Source organism: Phaethon aethereus, assembly GCF_964289735.1.
Source record: "Phaethon aethereus genome assembly, chromosome: 2".
In the NCBI taxonomy this organism is placed as follows: Eukaryota; Metazoa; Chordata; class Aves; order Phaethontiformes; family Phaethontidae; genus Phaethon; species Phaethon aethereus.
The window spans coordinates 68171765-68191491 of NC_138582.1; the positions used below are offsets into that span (position 1 = coordinate 68171765).

A 19727-nucleotide genomic window follows, 5' to 3' on the forward strand; every position below is an offset into this window, starting at 1 on the left:
GAAGGGGGAGTGGAAGTCCCCTTAGCCCTGCTGGTAAATTAACCCCTGTCTTACTCTTTGAAAAATGTATCTTTATTCTTTATGAATCCAGCATGGCTTACCAGCTTTTCTCTCACCCAAAAATACATATTTTTTGTTCATTTTCATTGAATCTCCATTCTGGTTACACACAGCTTGGTAGGCATTATTTGCCTTTGAAGAGGCTTTATTAATATAAAAGCGATGGTAATGAAGCATATGGACTCCCTGAAGGAAGCATAAAATAAAAAAAAAAACCCACAAATGAGTTTAATCTGTACTTCTCAAACAAACATCAGAAAAACAAATTTAAGACAAAAATTAAATGGCTTATTGATTGCCAAGTGTTGAGAACTTACTTTTTCTTAGGAAAAAAGTAAACAAGCTAAAAATTTGAAACAAAAATAAATGCAGATCTTTCCCTCTCTGTGGCTGTGATGTTGAATTCAACTACATCACCACATGCCTGAAATGCAGAAGAGCACTCCTGGGGCTCTTTCCTGGCCCAGGAGGTAATACAAACAGCAGGGTCCCTTTCCGAGGGTCAGCTGCAGGACAGGTGGGCTGGAATAAGATCCCACCTGAAGTCCTTGCTAATGCTCCCAGAGATGTGGGTAATACCAGTATCTCCCCTGCTGGAAATTACATGACTAGACTGGTCATTAGCGACTGATTAACTTCACTGCAAGTGACTGGCCTTGTTGCTCCAGATGTTGAACCACTAAACCATATGGATCCAGCTGTTGGATAAATGGAAACATCCCAAAAGGGATATACAGTCCCTGAGCACCCCGGGGATGCTGTATCTCCACAGCTCGGCCTTGGCCACCGCAGCAGGAAAGCGAAGCTGCTGCATTGCTCATGCTAAGATGAAAAGATCAAGTTCATACAAACATTTACTTTCTCAGCTCTCAAGACTTTATTTTTCCAGTTTAACTTACAGCAAGCCTTCCAAATACAGTGCAAGCCCCAAACATGTGTCAAATGTTCATTTCAGATCCATTTTCCAATAAGCTGGAGGTGGTTCGTAGCTGGCGCACATGCTTTGATCTTCCCGCTTGGAGTCACATGTAAAGTCAACTTAGTTCTTCTTTGTTCGCCCCTAACTTGACGGGTATTCCCTGTCACTGCCATAGACACCTGCCCAGGGGGTCTGGAGAAGGGGAGATGGGTGATGTGTCATGTCTGCTAGGACTTTACGCTCCTTCTTCAGATGTGCAGACGATCCAAGGAGATGTCGAGCAGCAGGAAACTGGTTTCACAGGTCTGTGCCTTGTCCTCAGCTTCTTTGCATCGTGACTGATATTTTGGGCAGGACCGTGTAGGAAAAAATACCACTGTCAAAGACTCTCAGTGACGAAAAGAAATAAGGGAAAAGGTCTGTTAGAATTATAAAGGTCCTTGGCAGAGGATGGAAAGAAGAAAGTTCCTTCGAGATTCTCAAATTAATAACCTACCTAATTAATAAGGGCTGCTAGCAGAGGGAGGCAGTCCACCGATTTATTTCAAGGAGGGAGTGGTGGAAACTCTCCTCCCAAACCTGACGATCTGTGGTCTCAAATTAATGGTTTGCAGCACTTTCCAGATCCCAACACCCTTTATGAATAATCAGCGCCGTCTGGAAAGTTCCGGCGGGTCTCCGTGGCACACAGCCGGCACCTCCCAGCACCCCTGCGCTCGGGGGGCACCCGTCGCGTCGCGGTCCTGTGGCCACTTCGGGTGCACTTTCTGCACCGCCAACGACTCCGGCAGCGGGACCGCTCGCCACCTGTCAAACCGGGCCGGTGCACGCGCCGGCCGAGCGCCGGGGCCTCACACCGCCCCAGAACAAACCCGCTTTACTTGGCGCCCGCACCGCTGCCAGCCTTCCGGGGCCACGGTTTAAAGCGGCGCCCGAGTAGCCCCGGCTGCCGCCCGTCCTCGCGGGGGCGCGCACGGCAGGCCGGCCCCGCACCGACCTGACCTGCCCGCTCTCGCCGTCAACCTCAACGGAGGCAATTCCCGCTGCAGTTCCTACGGCACGGCACGGCACGGCACGGCACGGCACGGCACGGCACGGCACGGCACGGCTGCCCCAGCCCCACCCGCCGCCCCGGCTCCCTCGCAGCTGCGGACCGCGCACCCGCGTGGGGACTGTGCGCGCCGGAGCGCCCCCGCCGCCGCGGAAGGGCGGGGAGCCGCCGGGAGGGGCGGTGCCAAGCGGGGTGGGTGGGTTTGTGGGCGTGGCCGGGGGCGTGGCTTGCTGGCCCAAGGCGCCCGCCCGCCGCCAGCCGCGGGCGCGCGGCTGTTGGGAGCCGGAGCGCGAGCCCAGCGGAGCGGGCGCTCTCATTGGCGCGCCGGGACAAAGTGGCCGGAGCGTGAGCGGTTAGCGGGGCGCCGCGTGCCGCCTGCCGGGCGATCGGCTCGCGGGGGCGTCCCGGGGGCGCGCGGCCCGCGGCGGGCGGGAGGCGGCGCAGAGTGGAGGGGGGAGAAGGCAGCGGGGCCGGGAAGATGAACCGGAGTTTCAACAAATCTCAGACTCTGCGGTATCTGGAGTGCAGCGCGGTGGAAGTGAAGAGTAAGGTGAGGAGAGCGCGGCGCGGCCTCGCCCGGCGGCGGCCGGGTGCGCCCCTGCCCGGCCCGCTCCCGGTGGCTCTCCCGAAAATGAATGGAGTCTCTCCTCCCGGCACCCCTCATCCCCTGTGCCGCCTCCCCGCCCGGTGCTGCCGGAGCCGTGCCCCAGCCGCAGCCCGTCACCGCTTTCCGGGCTAGCGGCAGTTCACGGAGGGGCGGGATCCCCGCTCTGGGCGCAGAGCAGCCCCTGCCCGGCGAGCAGCCCCTGCCCGGCGTGAGGCGGCGGCGGCGCGACCCTTCCCGGCCCGGCCCGAGGGCGGCGGCGCCGGGGCGGGCGGGCGGGCGCCGGGGGCCCCGCGCCCGCCGCTCCCGCTCGATCTTTTGTTTCGCCGCCCGGACTTCGGCGCTAACTTTCTGCGGCAGCTCGGAAAGCGCCGGTCGCCTCGCCGGTCTCGGGAGGGCTGGGGCTTGGGCCGGGGGCACCGGTGGGTGGGAGGCCGGAGGCGGTGCCGCCCTCGGATTGCTCCTGCTCCCCCCTCCCCCCCGCCCCGGGTGCTCCAGCCATGTCCTGGGTGGTGGGTCGGGGCCCCCGGCGCGGTTGGGCGGGAGGGGGGGAGGGCCGGCTCCCCCCACCGGTGCTGGCAGCGCCGAAATCCTGCTCTAGATCCGAGTCGAAGAAGCCGGAGCGAGGCCGGCGGGAAGCTTCACCCTCCCGTGGCTGTTTCACCAGGTGTTAGCAGGGGGTGCCGGCACCCGCCATAAGCCGGTGAACTTTTGCAGGCTGGTGTTTTTGGGGAAAGAGTTGACATCTGCAGGGCTGTCATATGCAGAAACAGCTGTCTGCCGGAGCTTGGCTTCTTAAAATGATGGTATCAGTTGGCTGTGTCTATGGTTGGTCTTGCTGAGCTCTCTTCAAGAGGCTCTGGTCGCTCTTGGTTGAACCAGCAACATCAAAATCTTGCTTGCCACCTCTGTGCACAAAAATAAGTAGCATTTAAGCAAATCTGAGAAATCTCCTGAAAGCCTGTGTTTTATATACCTATAACAGAAAAGGTGTAGGCAGTGCAGAAGTTGAAGAGAGTACGGAGTAACGTTCACATGTCCTGGAATTGTGCACAGCTCTGGTTGCCTGTTGAGATGGTGCTGGAAGCGGTCTTTGGGACTTTGTGCTCAGTCCTCCCTGTTTTGGTCCCTTGCTGCTGTTAATATTGGCATTCAGATCCAGTAACCTTGAGCCACACATAGACCTGAGGATGGTCAGATGGCTTCAGTGGGAAAACTGCTTTATCTCCAAGGGACTCTCCAATCATTTCTAAACATGGCACCTTAAATGTAGGTTGAGGCCCTTCTTTCCAAACCTCTTATTGCCACTTGAAGGGGCTTAGCTGGCCTGGAAAGTTCCATGCTTCCTTACACTGTTGGAAAGTTTTAGTTCAGTTTGTACTGGTTCTAAGGTGTAACCCCCCCACAACATTCATCGTGGCCCCTAAGTGCTCCAGATTCCCTTTTCTGGCTATTGAGTTATACCCCATGCACTGTATGAGCTTCAAACTAAACCCTTGACCACGGATAGGAATTTTTTGTAAGTTCATACTCTCTTTTCTACTTTAATATTGCCATAGCTCGAGTTTGTTCTATTAATAATTAAAAAGCAACTTTATAATGAACACTATATAGCCTTCTTTACAGCTGCAGGAATCCTGTAAGTGAATCCTACGTAGTTGTATTGACGCAGAGTGATTTAGGGAGGTTGTAAGGGTATGAATGACTGCAGACTTCTGGAGAGAAGGAAAATAAACTTGTGTGGGTGGGAGGGGTTTACTGGAGGCCTTCTGTAGCTCAAGGTTGTCACTGCTGATGGCCCACAAGTTACTTTAGAGAACTGTACTGCATTGGAAGGAAACTTAAAATAGAGTCTAAATTCAAAATATCCTGCTGAGGGAGGGCCTATACCCAGTGATGATCCATTAATGTGCAGTGTGGGTCTGTGGATGCTGTGCTGTTGAATTTCCTGATGCTGGTGGGGTTATACTCTTAGTGTGACTTGTGCACAATAGCATCTAGACTGTTTATGTAGCAGGCTGTTGTAGGTTGTTGGCAAACCGAGGTTGGTACTGACATTGCAGGATGGATTTCTTTTGTCTGTAAAGCTCGTAGGTTCCCTCTGACGGTGTTACTCTTCAGTGGTTAGAAGTAGGTGCAGTGAAAAGCTCTGGCCAGTGGTACTTTGTCAGGTACTGTATAAACACCTTATACCTCTTGTTAAAACATGGTAATCTTGTGGGGCCAGCTATGATGCTGTCTGTCTTGTCCCTGTGGATCACTGGGTTGTCCTGCTGTGATCATCTAGACATACGGAATGTTTGTTTTGTTTTTTTCTTTTGATTCAGTAGACTATCTAAGGCTGGGGAGACAGATTCTATAATGCTGCTTTTGGTAGCCGTGTGTAGTCAGCCTTTTAAACATTTAGTTGCCTGTGTTTTGTAAGTAGGAGGCCTGCCTGGACCTGCCTGAGAACTCGAAAGTTGAGTCTGAGAACTCATGATTTTGCAGCTATCGCCTGAGAGCGCAAGCTGCCAGGTGAGCGGAGGTGGGTGCAGCTCAGCCTCTGCGCCGGGGCATGCTGCTGGCCGGGGATCAAGGGATTCTCGGGTGGCTTTTCAAAGGCTGGGGAAGTGGCGGGCCGTGGGCAGGTGGAATCACTTTTAGTGGAGGAGCTGGGTGTGAGAGAGCGTGCTGCTTTTACACAACAGCATGAAATAGCTTTTCTCCTTCTCTGAAGATCGAGTTGGACATGAAGGAGCTCTGGAAAAAAACAGCTGTGGGAGTCAGATGGGCGATAGTCTGCAAGCGTTGGGTTTTTGATATCCCTGCCTCTGTTATGATAACCAGGTGGTTCCTTCCCTTAAGGATAAACCAGCATCCAGCTGGTGTGCTGCATTAGTCACGATTCAGAAAAGGCGCCTGTGAAAACTGACCAAGACACTTCTGGATTTTCTGAGTTTCTTTCCTTTTCTCCAGAAAAAAGTTCTTGAAAGATGGTTTCTGCCCTTGATTTTATTGGAAGGGGAGAGTTTGTCAGATCCTTAGTTCCATACTGGGCAAGACACTTGTCTGGCAATCCCTAAGTATCCTTAAAACTTAAGATTCCTGATGTGTGTCAGAGGGTTATTAAAAAAGGGGGGAGGGAGGGGAGAGAAAGGAGGGAGAGAGCATCTTGATGGCTGAATTCACTCCAGTTTTTCAACATCCGTCTTGTGCTGAAGGGCCAAAACCTGCAGGTGGTGTTCCTCTTGCCTTGTCCAGTAGACCTGTTAGCTTTGTGGGTGATGGGATTTCAGCTGGTCTAAACCAGCCTGTACCTTCCCTGGACCATCAGCCCTGCTGGGAACGTGGCCCAAAAGCACACTTCAGCTCCCAATGCTCATGTCCATGGATATTTTAATGCCTTGTGACTACCTGGTGGGAACATTCACAGTGATACCTTCTTTGGCTACGTGGCTTTGCAGAAGGATGAGCTTTGTGGCCCTGTGTAATACCTTTTGGTGTACATCAGGTTGTTTTTTCCCTGGGCGACTGTAAGGTGCTGCAGAAGCCTCTCAGATCACTGTGTTGCAACAAATACTGAAGGGGAAAACAGGAGTATGAGCCATCTGTGTGCACCTCTGTTTTCAGACATGGCAGTGATGGGAATTGCTATAGTCTTCTGCTTTAAGAAGTCCTCTTCCTTCAGGCTCAGTGCTTCCTCCCTTCCTCTGTCTCCTCCCCTCAGAGCTGGCCTTATAATCAAAACACTTAACAGCTTATTGCCAGATAGGAAAGCGGAAGGATAAAGAGAAACCTGCTTAGAAATTGGCACATGTCGTAGGAAAATATTAATTGAATTGTGATTACACCTTATCCCTCTTCTCCTATCGTTCATGACAGAATACATTAGAAGCTCAGTTCTTACCTAGGTGTTGTCTGTGTAGTCAGGATTAATGTTTCATCCCTTTTAGACAAGGATCTGAAAACATGTTATCTTGCTGGCTTAAAACAACTGCGTATTCTCACGTGTCTAGTACTCACAGGCTCCTTTCCCCTGTTGGGTGACAAGTGAAGTATCTGTCCCCTCTGAAGAAATTGCCTCTAATCTCTGAAGAAGGTTTCCAGATGACCCTTTCTCTCTCTCCTCCCTTCTACCATGAGCTCCAGTGCATGCAATGTGTGGGGCTTTTTTTGTTTGTTTTTGTTAAGAATCCTGCCTGTGGCCACGGGATCCCAAACCTATTTTTCATTTTCTCTCTTTAGCTTTACAGAGAGGTTGTAGACTCACTCTTCCCCCATGACTGTAAGTTTACAGAAGAACAAATACTTTTAAAATAAGAACTCCTGCATCAATGGTGAGACTTTTCTTTAATTATAGCTCTATGTAGCCAATCTTCTCTTGTCCTGATCTGAGTGAAAAGATATTTTTTTTTCTTGATTTGTATATACAGCTTTTCAAATAGGAGGATCGCTATCAGCCCAAGTGTATGTTTCTTTTCCAGTCATTTGGATATTCTGAAATAGTAGAGGTATAAGATTGCCTTAGGCCTTTAAATGGCAGCCCTTTGAATTGTTTGTGAAAGTGTGGTTTTTTGCACTTTGAAACTGACAGTTTTATGTTTTTGGCTTAAAAGCAGCAGAAAAGTATTTCTCTTCTACTACTATATTTCCTGCAAGCTGTATGTACAAGTAAGAACTCATTTTCATGTTTTCAAAAGCAGGTAAATGCACTGGTGGTTCCCTGAAAAATAGTACTTTGGAAAAAAAACCCTTTCTGTTGCTGAACAATAGGAACATTTGATGATGGCTGAATATTATAAAAGCACAGCTACCTGACTCAAGTGCTGACTGTGACATTTCTGCCATATTGTCATCTTTTCTTGCATTACAAACTGATTTACAAATTAACAGTAATGTGACTAACATCCTACTACTATAAACAAACCCATTAAGATAAATATATCCAGTTAACTATAACCATATTTTTGTTTTTTTCCCTCTTCTCCCATCCTGTTTTGACTTTGTTCCAGTAAATGCTGGTGTTCAGATGCGTGCCGCAAATGGATTTTTAATAAATTTTCAATTGTGTTTTGATGTATCTAGAGTATAGATGTGATGCTGTTCTGGACCTTGAAGACATAGAGTGTGTTTGGGATCAGCTATGCTCCGTGGTCATACGAAGTTGCTCAAAGATAAAATGATGTGTTTTGGTCTTGGGCAAGTGTGGAAGTCACTGCTTCAGCACACCTGCCCAACTGTAATATCCAAACAGCTTGTGGGTGGTTTGTACTGCTCATGTGTCATCTCTTTGCAGGAGGAGTGTGCCTGTGCTTGTTATGTTAAGATAGCTATTTTAAACCTTTCACATCCTTCCCCCCCGCTCCCCTTCTAAAGTTGCTGATATTGGTCAGACTCCTTAGCAGTATTGCATGTTCACATGATCATTCAGCTATTACAGTATATATACACACAATGTGTATTTGAAAGGTATAACATAGAACATCAAGCAGTGTTATAGCTAGCAATAGCGGTAAGAGCAAACTTACTTTTACCAGTCCCCTGTAAAGAGATTTTAAAGGTCTGGTTCTTCTCTGTCTGGTGTTAACTAAGTGAGAGAGGTCTACAAATTGTGTTTTCCAGCCTTCTGTACTTTCATTTCACTCTAACCCTGAAGCCTTACAGGCCTTGTGAAGTTTTAAGAAATGTTTTCCATGTGTAGCACACTTCAAAATTGATCAAAAAGCATCACTCTTTTTAAACCTACAGGATGTTAAAGCAGACTTAAAGTCTGCTTTAAGTTTTTAAGCAGTACTTTAGATTCTTCCAAATTAAGGTCATGCTTGTTGTACCTAGAATAAAACTAAGTGCAGTGAAAAGCCCTGTAACCAGCTGATTTAACTTCTGGTTTTGAGCTTCAAAACATATTTGCTTATACGCAAACCAAATGTGGCATGGACTCAGAAAACCGCAGTGCTTCCCCCTCTCGAATGAAGACAGTATGCCACAGCAGAAGCAACTTGAGATGGTCTGGATTGTTGCAAAATGTGTCAAGAGAAAGAGACTCTAAACGTTAATCTCTTAAGAAATCTTGCCTCTCTTCCTCTCCCTCACAGTTTGCTGAGCTTCTGACAGCAGGTATTGTATTTATTATGATGTGCTAAATAGTGTCTGCTAAACTCCTGGTTCCTCTGCTATTACAAATCTTTGTTTTTCATAGTAGGATGACTTTCTGAAGTGGTCATACCTGGTAAATTTATGTCTGTCTTTAAATGGCTAGGTGACTTGAGAGAACGTGACCACAGCTGAACAAGTTACCATGCAGCAGCTGAGGCACAGCAGCTGGTCCTGTGCATGCTTGCTGCCCTTCACAGGTGAGAGGCCAAATTTTTCAGGTGAAAAGGTGTTGCACACAGACAAGTCATTTTGCGATGGTTCTGTTCAGGTGACAGCTGCAGTAACCACCAGCACAGTGTAGCTACCTTCTCTGACCTATACGCTGGCACAACGTGAGCAGCAGTGCCTGTAGGAGATGCAGGGAAGGCTGGGACTCATGCTTTGAGTTACCAGGCTTCACAGAGTGTGGCTGGAGAGGAATATGCTCTAGTGCTAGGGTTATGGTTGCAGGTCCTGCGTAACAAAAAAAAAAAAAGCCAGAATCTAGTTACTAGTTACTGAAAGATGGTAGTTGCTCTGCCAGTGTTCCCGAAGTTAGTAATCTGTTACAGGCTTGGGTGCTAGCTGTGCTAGCCAGATGGCTATCAATCTCCCTACAATGCATTGACCAGCGGGCTGGGGCTACTACCTTGTCTTGCAGCACCTCCCCCATGCTCTGCTATTCTTGATCCTGCCTCCAGGTTCTCACCTTTGCTTTCATAACCATTTTTAGCCTAGTAACTTAGGAATTTCTGATCTGCTTAAAACTTCATCTGGCCAGTCTGTCTTATGTGAGTAGTCTTCTGAATTTTGGTCTCACCACACTGAAACAGTCCTAAAAGACATTGAACAATGGACCTTTAATTTGCTGAGGTGCTCTTTAAAGTTGAAAAGTTGTTTACAGCCAAGTCAGAATGGAATGTCTCCTGTGTGAGGTTAGAATACCTGTGGAGGCTCTGTCTGGCAGGCTGCAGGACTAGCCACCTCCAGGGAGTTCTTCAGGGCTGCAATTAATAGTGCTTTCCTCAGTAGTCCCTTATCGTTCCCTTCGTAAGAGGCTGTGCACACTTAATATGAGCTTGTAGTAACCAAGAAACGCTCTTCCAAGGATTGACTGCTTGCCCCTAAATTACCTTTACACTGCAGGCCAGAAGTTAAAGATGTAATGTACCTTTGGAGACATTCCCTCCCTCTAAGCAAAGGCAAAATCTCCCACCACAGAGGTAGTCCCGTCCCCATTGGAAATTCCTGAAGTTAATTGAGGCAGAAAGGTCCGGGGCAGGGTGTGGTGCAGCAGCCCCAGGGCCACCCAGCCTGGGGCCATCCCTCCTGTTTCCGCCCTGCGCAGCTGTTGCCCGTCCTGGTCAGGTCTGGCTAGGTGTGTTCCTGTGTGCATCAAATTGCTTCTCTGCAGCTGTTGTTGGCCCTGAGCTCATGGGGAAGCCTCTGGTGGAAACTTAAAGGGTCTTAAATTTAAGTTTGCAACCAGAGCCCTTACTGGTTACAGGTGTCTTGTAACCATGCAGATATCTCTTTAGTAAATGTTCAGAAAGTGGCTTGTTCTTGCTGGAGACCTGTACGAGTGCAGGGCTGCCTTTCTGCAGGAAGCTAGGCTCACGGGTTTGTCTGCTGTTGGCAGTGTTGTCCAGACTTCCTGATTCAGTGGTCCTTTGTTCCTCTGGGTGGCAAGGTGCCAGATGTTCCTTTCCCTCTTGTGCTGATGGGGACATGCCATGGATGTATGCATCCTGTGCTGTATTTGTGCTAAAGCTATGTGGTGCGATGGTGTGTGTGGTGGTTGGTGTTCTCTTGAAAATACAGGGCCAACTTGATCTACATCGCTTGCAAACAGACTTTGGTTTGTTCCCGGAGATGTAGGGGACTCGAGAAAAAAAAAGGAAGAGATTTGCTTATGGAAATGTAGACCAACCACTTAAGGCAAAGATTTATTTTAAAGGCTAGAGCTGCTACAAAGGCTAGAGCTGCTACAAAGGCTTTACACAACAACTGTTTCTTGAAGAACAGCAGCACTGTGGTTTAAATATTAAGAGTTTAGGCAATGAGGAAGGCTGGCACTGTGTGCTGCTTGGAGGCAGTACTGACTGAAAGAGATGGTAGGGAGCCATGTGGGTGACCTGATGGGAGAGGAGCTACTGGAGCACAGGTGGCAAAGAAAAGGATGATGAGTGCAGAAGAACAGACTGGGAAGAATCGCTTCTGTGGATAGATATTTTCACAAACTACCACCAACTAAGAAATAGCTGGGTGATAGTAAGGCAAAACGGTGCTTGGGAAAGCTAGGGAAAAGTACAGAGCAGCAGTTAAGGCAAAGTCCAGCTGTGCAGATGAGCAGCTGAATGGTGTCCATGGATTTCAAATATTGAACAGAAATTATCTGGGTAATTAACACATAGATATATGCAACTACCTGGATGAAGGGTGGTACTGGAGTTACAGGTGCTGGGGAAGGCAGTGTAATGCATTGTCTTGGGCCCAATAATCATGAAAGAAAGTAGGTGAAGCAGGGAAAAGGGTAAGCTTAGCTTTAAGTTGCCCTTGAGCTGGCAGCTGAGCATCTGTGAAGCAATCAGTAAGAGTGGGTGGGAACTGCATCTCATGGACAGAAGCTGATCTGAGAGTGATGGGGATAGAGAAGGAAGCTGAATTTGTCTTCTGAGTAGATGTAGAAAAAAAGTGTTGTCATGGACTGAACTTCACAGACTGCTGGAGAGGGTTGGAGGGGTTCCAAAGACTGTTCTTCAAACAAAAAGCAGATCCATGAAGCATTGTGTCCAAGCATCACAAAAAAGAAGGGAAACCACTGTGTTTCTTTGTGGGGAGAAACTATTCTAAGAATTGAAGATATCAAAGCATGGCTGTATTTTTATGGGGGAGTGAAAGGAGAGAATACAAGGGAGAAGGGTAGGAGTATGGCACTATGCCAATCAGGAAAAAGGTTTGGGGGAGAAGGTAGTTGTCTACCTGTGTCTGTGGTGGGGTTCCAATGAAGGGCAAATAGAAGAGAGGCTCTTTTGCTCTTGTGACTGCCTCTTGGAAGAAATAGCAAGAGGTGAGCGGAGGACTGTGCAGAACATGAAAACCCACACTTCCTACCAGTTTGATCATTGGGATGGAGCAGAGATGCTTTGGGGCAAGCAGTTGAAGGGGAGAAGAGAGAACTTGCTGCAGAGAATGTCTGCTTGCTTGGTGGCATCTTGCCACTAGCAATAACTGCTGTGAGACTGGGAGCAGAGCAAGAGAGTGCTGGGTGACCTGGGGAAGACATGGCTGGAGGAGAAAGAGGGAACAGAGAAACACAAACAAGAATATGACAGCAGAGCTCTGAAGTCACAGATGAAGTCAGCCAGTACAAAACCATTTACATTCAGTCTTGCCTTCTCCTTTTTCATGCCCTCTGCTGCTCCTCACCATAAAGCAGCCCTGATCAGGTCTTCCCCATTTTGAAAATCTCACAGGTAAGCAGAAATTACAGTCTATGTGAGGATGAGTGTGTTTGTTTTTCTTTGTTTGTGATTTTTACTTCATGGGAGAAGTAGGTGGCTAACGTAATTCATGTTTATTGCTAAATGTTGCTCTTTGATGTTTTCTTATTACAATAGCCTGAGCTCAAAGGCAGCAATAAACTAGAGGCATGGCACCTCATAAACATAGGGCTTCATTTTTGACCCTGTAAACTTTCTGAAACTTAAAATTTAAAAAAAAAAAAGTTGGTCTCTTTTGCTTGCAAGTAACTCTTCCATTTCATTTCACAAAATAGCAGCCCTCCAAGTAAACAAACTTCAAAATCCTAGTCCCTCCTCTTCTCTGACCTCTTGTCCCCCCTAGTCAGAAAAAAAAAAGTGGCTGATTGCTTTTGGTCAGCTAGCTGTGACTTTCTTCTTTAATACAACTTTTATCAGAATGCTTTGCTTTTTCTTTTTTTTTGCTAATCTTTTTTCTTATCATCTGTTTCTGTTCAAGGTTCCTGCATGATGTAGGTAGTATTTTGTTGTGTGCTTTTTGCCATCTAGCTGCAAGCAGCAGGTATAGTGGCTGGCTGATACGTTGAAGGATCTTGGGATAGTGTTTATTCTTTGTGAAACAAAATGTGTAGTTCTTTCTAGGTTTTTTTCCAGTCATAGTTCTGTCAGACAGAATTCTTCTAGGTTCCCTTGGACCCTCCTGTCCTCTGACTTCTGCAATAGTAGTTGCAATATTTGCATTAGATAAATAGGCCTGAATCATTTACTTCATTATGGAAAGCTAATCTGCTTGTTAAAACTGTTAGTTTATCAAACAGTGTAATACAGTATTGTTCTGGCAGAGACTCTGCTGGCAGACACCAGTGCTTGTGCTTCTTTCTGTGGAGGGATACACTACAGAAGAACTTTGTAGCCTAGAGAAGCAGATGGTCAGTCATCTTGGCTATCTGTGCAAAGCCCTCAGAATTTGTAGTTTCTGGAAGATACGTGGTGGATGTTATCTTGAAATCCTGGCTGAATACAATGCAGAGCACCCAGTTTCCAAGCTCTGTGGTACTGCAAAACCTATTATTACTGCGATACTCTGTATCAGCCTCATTAGGGATGATGAATGAACGGTCACTGCTGAAGTGGTTTTTTTTCTCCTCTTCTGAAAAGACCTGCTGACAATGGCTGCTGCCTGTGTATGTGTGCATGGGGTGAATTAATCAGCTAAACTACTACTACAGTAATACTAATCTTTAAACAAAAAAAAGTCATCTGCATTATCTGCTTAAATCTCTTTTGAAGAGACTTCCCTCCTTGTACTCCTCTCTGCAGAATCACCTTCTAGCTCCCTTGCCTTAAAGGGCTGTGTCACGCAAAAAGCACAAGCGAGATGGCTTGCATTTGTTTATCATTGTTCTGTTCCTAGGCGAAAGAAATTGTCTCTTGGGCTTTCCTGAGGCTGAATGTGTGAACGAGTTCATTTGACTATACAGTGTTCGCATCGGACCTCGGCACCCCAAGTCTGCAGTTGCATCCCTGTGGGTGGACTGGTACCCACCTGTCATGCTCCGCTGATACAGCCGTGTCTAGCATGCCCGTGGGGGTTAGTTTGGGAGGCCTGGCCCTTCTACCAGCTGTCCTCCTCTCATGTGGCCTAAGTTGGACCCAAAGGTTATACCAACGTGTAAATAACTGTCTTTGCTTCCTTCCTCTCTCCTTTCCCAAGTCCTCTTCCCGCTGTGCGTGATGCCCCAGCATGGGAGTTGGCCTGCGCCTCGGCACGTGTATTGGGCAGAGCAGGACCGATGGGCTCTGTGGCAGAGTGTGCAGGGCAGGTGTCCGGGTGGTTGTGTAGGATGGGTGTTGTACTGGCTGGGGTGAGACTGCACAGCATCCGCTTCCTTGCAAATGCCATGCATGCTAATGCTCCTCAACAAGTTGTCTGTCCAGCTAACAAGTGGTTACAGGGATTGGTGTCCAAATACCCTGGCCTAGCGCTTTCTCAGCTAAAGAAATCCTGTGTTCCTGTTCAGGTGTGCGGAGCAGGAGGTGCAGCCCTAAACAAGACCTCCAAAGTTCTTGTTCCTGCCCCTTTAGTTTACCATGTTGTAGATGTTAAACTTGTCACTTGAGGATGGTTGTTTCTTGTTTGAATCTAGGAAAAAGAAAACTTTTAAGATACTTTTCAAATAAAAAGACTTATGCTTTTTTTCAGTTTGAAATGTGTCAACAGAAGTAAGTTGCCACTTGGATTTTTCTGAAGAGGAGCAGGGGGTGGAGGACAAAGGAGGACTATTTTTCTTCCATTGGAACCAGCTGTGGTTTGTTCGGCTTCTGTGCCTTTGGATGGGCACTCAGAATTGAAATCCAAACTGGAACTAGCAGTTAATATTACAAACAAGCAGCATAATTTGACTAAACGAGCTTTCAGATGATCAGAACTAGGCTTTGATGCTGAAGAGTGGGATTTTCATAACTGCGGAAGTAATTTGAGAACATGCTTGCACCCAAAGCCAGTAGGGTTGTTTTTGGTTTTGTTTTTTTATTTTACTTGAAGATGATTATGGTGATGATTCATACTTTTGTTAGTCTCAGCAAAAGAGTGGCTTGCATGTGTAAATTGATTTAACATCTGAGAACCTCTAAGCAAGTTGTTCTCCATTCTGAAGAAGCATTTATCTACAGAAATTTATCAATTTTTTTCTTTGTTTGCGTGTTAGTTTTTTGTCTTTGGTTTCTTGCCCTGGTATTGACTGATTTTGCAAATGAGAACTTCCATGAGATCCTAGTTACAGCCTTCCTTGTTCTTGGATTTGTGGATGTGGTTCCATGCTTTCAGGAGCAAGTTACAATGCTTTAGATATTCAGCTGATGAACAGTAGTTTAGTACTACTACACAGTCTGAGTTATGAAATTAAATGTACCAGAAAGATGATTTAAACTACTTTAACTAGGTGCCTGTTTTCTTCCCACTGTCTTTGTTTTCTTGATTAGAGACTCTAGTTCTTTCCTCCTGTTCTTAATAGCCTATTTGGTTTCTAATATCAGACATAAAGTCCGTTGGAATCTTTTCTTCAAATCACTTTCTGACTTATTTAAAAGAACTTCATGGATTTATAACATTTCAATTGTTTTGTGCGAAATTCCCCCTGCCTTTTTTTTTTTTTTTAACAGCTACTTACTGGTCTGTAAAGCTTCAAAAGTAAAATCCAACTGAGTGACAGAAAAATTAAACCCGTGAAAACTAACTTAGAATAAGAAGTTTTCCTCCTGTATGGATACCAGGAAATTCAGGGGGCATGTAGAGTGAGTGTATTTCCTAATAACAAGCTGTGCGCTCGCATACCACACTTCTTTAAAGGTCTTGTGGTTGGGATCCTAGTGGTATTGATGGGAAACGTGCAAAGAATTTTTATAAGGTGGTTTGAATAGCTGAGTAACTTCTTTTGAAAGCCGGAGAGTGAGCACTTCTGCTTTGGAGAAGAATAGTTCTGTGGATGCCTGAGATGATGATAAGGAATGATGGAGCTTCAAAGTTAAATCCTACAAATGTGATTATCCTCTAGAGGATTTAATGAAAACTTAATATTTTAAAAAAGCACCTTCTTTTAAGGTGGCACACTTGGGCATATCTGTTGTCAAGCAGGGTGGTCTCTTGGTAGCCATGGTTATGTTCTAATGTGAGGACCTAAAAAGCCATTTGTAGACTTGAAAACACCAATATGTGACCATATTCATCATAGAAAGAGAGAGATGATGTACACCATGTTCAAATGCCACACTAGAGCATTGGACTGTGGTGACGTTTGACAGCAGACGCTCCGTTTTTTTTTTTTCTCTTGCAGTTTGGGGCAGAGTTCAGAAGATTCTCCCTGGATCGCTACAAGCCAGGAAAGTTTGAAGACTTCTACAAACTAATTCTTCACATTCATCACATAGCCAACCTGGAAGTGATGATTGGATATGCTGATGTGCATGGAGACCTTCTCCCTATTAATAATGATGACAACTTCTTCAAGGCTGTTTCAAGTGCTCATCCACTGCTCAGGGTTTTTATACAAAGACAAGGTAAGACGCAATTTCATTTTGATGCCTCGAAGAGTGCTGGGGCAAGGTGATGAGTGGATTTGTGGCCCCCATTTGAGGGCTGAAATGATGTAAGAGGGACCTAGGAGCCCTCTTGCTCCTCCTCTGAGGCACTTCATTACAACTTGCGGGAATGGTATGACTTCAGGGCAGGTAGAGCAACTGTATTGCTGGCTGTAAGGTGTTTGAAGGATAACATGCTGAGAATCACCATGAGCCCTTTCTTTTCCGAGGGGAGCTGATACTGTGTCATCACCTGAGCATGCCAACTGCACCGCTCCACTTGTTTGAGGGAGCTGTGAGGAGGGAGGGGATCCTGATGTTGTACTACTACTTCGCATTTAGAAATCTTGTCTGTCCATCTTGATAGTCAGTGTCATACCCAAATGATTCATGCCTGTATAGTGTGTGAATGCTCACAGATATGCAGTTACAAAAAAAAAGTTCTGTCACAAATGAGGTCTTGTTTGACTGTGCTGACCTGGCAGACAGATAAATGATGATTCTCCCCTCTGTCCTTACACTAAGGAGTGTTGAATCTTTGCATTTTGAATCATCAAGTAAACCTTGGGCAGAATTGCCCAAATGTGAAGATGACATCACGTTTAAGTGGCTGTGTGTTGTTCTTGTCAAGCTTTTATTGCAGATATCTGAAACTTTCTCCTTAAAGACCGTGTTTGGCAGTTGCTTCAAATGAGGATTGGTTTTTATAAAATGGTGTCTTCCTCACAGAGCTCCTTAAATCCCAGAGGAACCTAACACTGTGTTAACACTACCTCCACAGTTTTTTCAGTCAGGTAGTGATTTATAGCGCAGGGCTTTTGGAAGTAAAATCTTGTCAGTAGCAGAGTCAGAAATTAAGACTTGATCTGAAACTTTGAGCAGTCATGTAGCTTGCTTGGTCTGGCCTCTTTGCCGTGTGGGCATTTAATAAGGATTTAGCAGGAGACTCCAGCCTGCTTGTTGATATGAGCTGGTATAGTGTGTAGTTCAGTCTGGTGTCATCAGATACATCCAGGGCTGTATGGCCCTCCTCATTCAGAGCATGTTGTCTGCAGCCACTTTTAGATGGGAATAAGAGCTCAAAGAGGCAATGGAGAATTGGGTCTAGAGAAGTTTGTTTTGTTTCTGTGTCTCAGATGTGTGGAAATGTCTGTGGGAGAGGACTTGGGTTTCTAGCTCTCCCTTCTTGTGCAGAAAATGTAAAGGCAGATGACAAGTCTTATTAAGTCTCCTTCCTGCTGTGCCTGTTAGGGCTTGTGAATGTTCATGGTGGGTCAGGTCATGAGAAATTGCTTGCGTGACTTTGCCATGCCTGCATCAGTTCGAGTTTATTCATGTCTCTGGATCAATCCTGTTCAAAATGCAGCTGTCTTTGCTCTGCTTGGGCAGACGTTTGAGTATCCCTAACTCTGTGTCGGGAGCGGGGTTCCACTGAAATGCTGATTGCAGAAGTAGGCAAATAAGCAAACACTGTTGTCAACATGTGGAAAAAAATGCTCCCTCCTCTTCTTCAGTAGAAGTAGTATGCTGGTTGTGGTGGTTTATAACTTGTAACCTTAATGGAAAAGTGCATAACTTCCTTTTAAAAACCTTTTCTTTTACCTGTTGCTTAGTGGAAAGAATCATGCTGGCAAGAAAGGAAGCTCATACAAGAGGGAAGACAGGCCTATGCCTCCTCACGTGTGGTGAAGCCTGAAAGCTTTTCCAACACACGTTCTCTGGTGCTTCTTCTGTAAAGCTGAAGGGAACAGTAAATTCTAGCCTGTCCCTTTGATTAATGTCAGCTTTAATAAGGGACTCCTGGGGTTAACATTTGAGATTCGTCCTTGTGGATGTGCCCAAACAATCATGTCCATGTCCATTTCCTTTTCTGAGAAGAAGCCTTTAGAAAGTGTTCCCTTCAATAATAATATGAGTTACTGAAATCTAGTTCGTCTCCTCTTCTTCCTTTGCTCCATTATACCCCTGCTGTTTTCCATGCCTTCAGACTAGGGTGATGGAGCAGTGCTGATCCTTCTGCTGGAGACCTGCACTAGAGAAGAAGGTGACTAGCACCAAGAAATCATTGTTCCATTCAGGGGAATGTGGTGTGCCTGCAGTGCTTCAGCTTACGCCCTAACCTCTGGCTTCAGAGGCAGGAAATTAAGCTGACAGGGACGCTAGTAAAATTTTCTTTTTTTTTTTTTTGCTTGCCTAGTTGTTGGTTTTTTTTATCTAAATTCAGTCTCGCACTTTTTCAATTCAAAAGCGCTTGCCTCACTTGTCCCCAGAAGCAAGCCACATGCACACTGTTTGGACTCTTAACTGCCAGGCTGGTGTTCAGGTATGGGATGGCTATTTTATTCCACTTTGTCCTTTTTGTTCAAGTCTCCTGAGCCCCAAATTTTTCAGGATAACAGTACCTGTTCCCTCCCCAGGCAGGGGATTTCAGTGCTTGTTAGCCAGCCTTTTTACTAAGGACATGAATTGCCGTTCCCAGTGTGCCTGCAGCAAATACTGTTCATACTTCTTGGGGTCTTGAAGGCTTTGGGACATTTCCAGCTTATATTTGAGTAAACTCAGCTATGACAAGGTTTTATAGCTCATAGTGATCCATCTGCGGAAAGTATGTGGTGCTTTTTTTTTTTTTACTCCAATACCAAATGACAGTGCAGACCAAAATCCTAATTAGAGAACCAGGCTATAAAAAGAAAGGCAGTTTTTCTTTGACTTGCTTTCCCAGGCTGCAAGTACGGGTCGTGTCCTGTGTTGTAAACTGATGTGGCTCTTTTGACTTCATTAGCACAGTAGTGATTTATATCAGCTGATGCTTTGAGCCCAAGAATTTACTCGCTTGGCTGCAACGGGTATCAGACCTATCCAGAACTCTCTGTGGAAGGTGCCTGCTGCTGGGGAAGGGATGGCTGTCCCAAAGACCTTAAAACAATGCAAGGAATTATGGATGTGTTTGACTTGCCTCATAATAACTGAACTTGTACTCTAGCCAAGACCTGCATGAAGGAAGAGCTTATCTGATGATGCAGTTGGTCATAATTTTTTCAAGACTTTTTGTTCCATGTCTGATTTAAACTATAGCACTTGAGACAGTTTTTTGAGTACTGCAGAAATATTTAGGTGTAAGCTATGGATTCAAGCAGAAACCAAGAACAGAAAAACTGAATGAGTTAGTATTACATACTGTGAATGCATTACATTTTTCCTCATATGATTAAATGGAATGATGTTATTACCAAATCTTGCTTTGATGCCTATCTCCCAGAGGCAGACTATGTGTTCAAACCTGGCTGTATTGGATTCTCTTAAATGGGATGGAACAAATAGCAGAATTATAATGAGTTCTTCATTGTAAATCTGCCTGAAATGACGCCTTGAACTTTTCAAGTGGGGCACAAGGATGTAAGTGAAGGTCTACCAGGT

The 19727-nt window shown here is 46.0% G+C and overlaps 1 protein-coding gene across 1 annotated transcript in view; it reads left to right on the forward strand.

The window, feature by feature from the left end:
• Positions 1 to 2339: 2339 nt before the first annotated feature.
• The window catches only part of PARD6G (par-6 family cell polarity regulator gamma), a gene marked incomplete at its 3' end in the record, with an annotated part of 68519 nt that continues 51131 nt past the window's right edge, over positions 2340 to 19727 (forward strand). The window contains exons 1-2 of the mRNA XM_081996276.1: positions 2340 to 2580; positions 16067 to 16289. Coding sequence (XP_081852402.1) covers positions 2509 to 2580; positions 16067 to 16289 — 295 coding nt within the window. The 5' untranslated portion in view covers positions 2340 to 2508. The remainder of the gene's footprint in view (positions 2581 to 16066; positions 16290 to 19727) is intronic.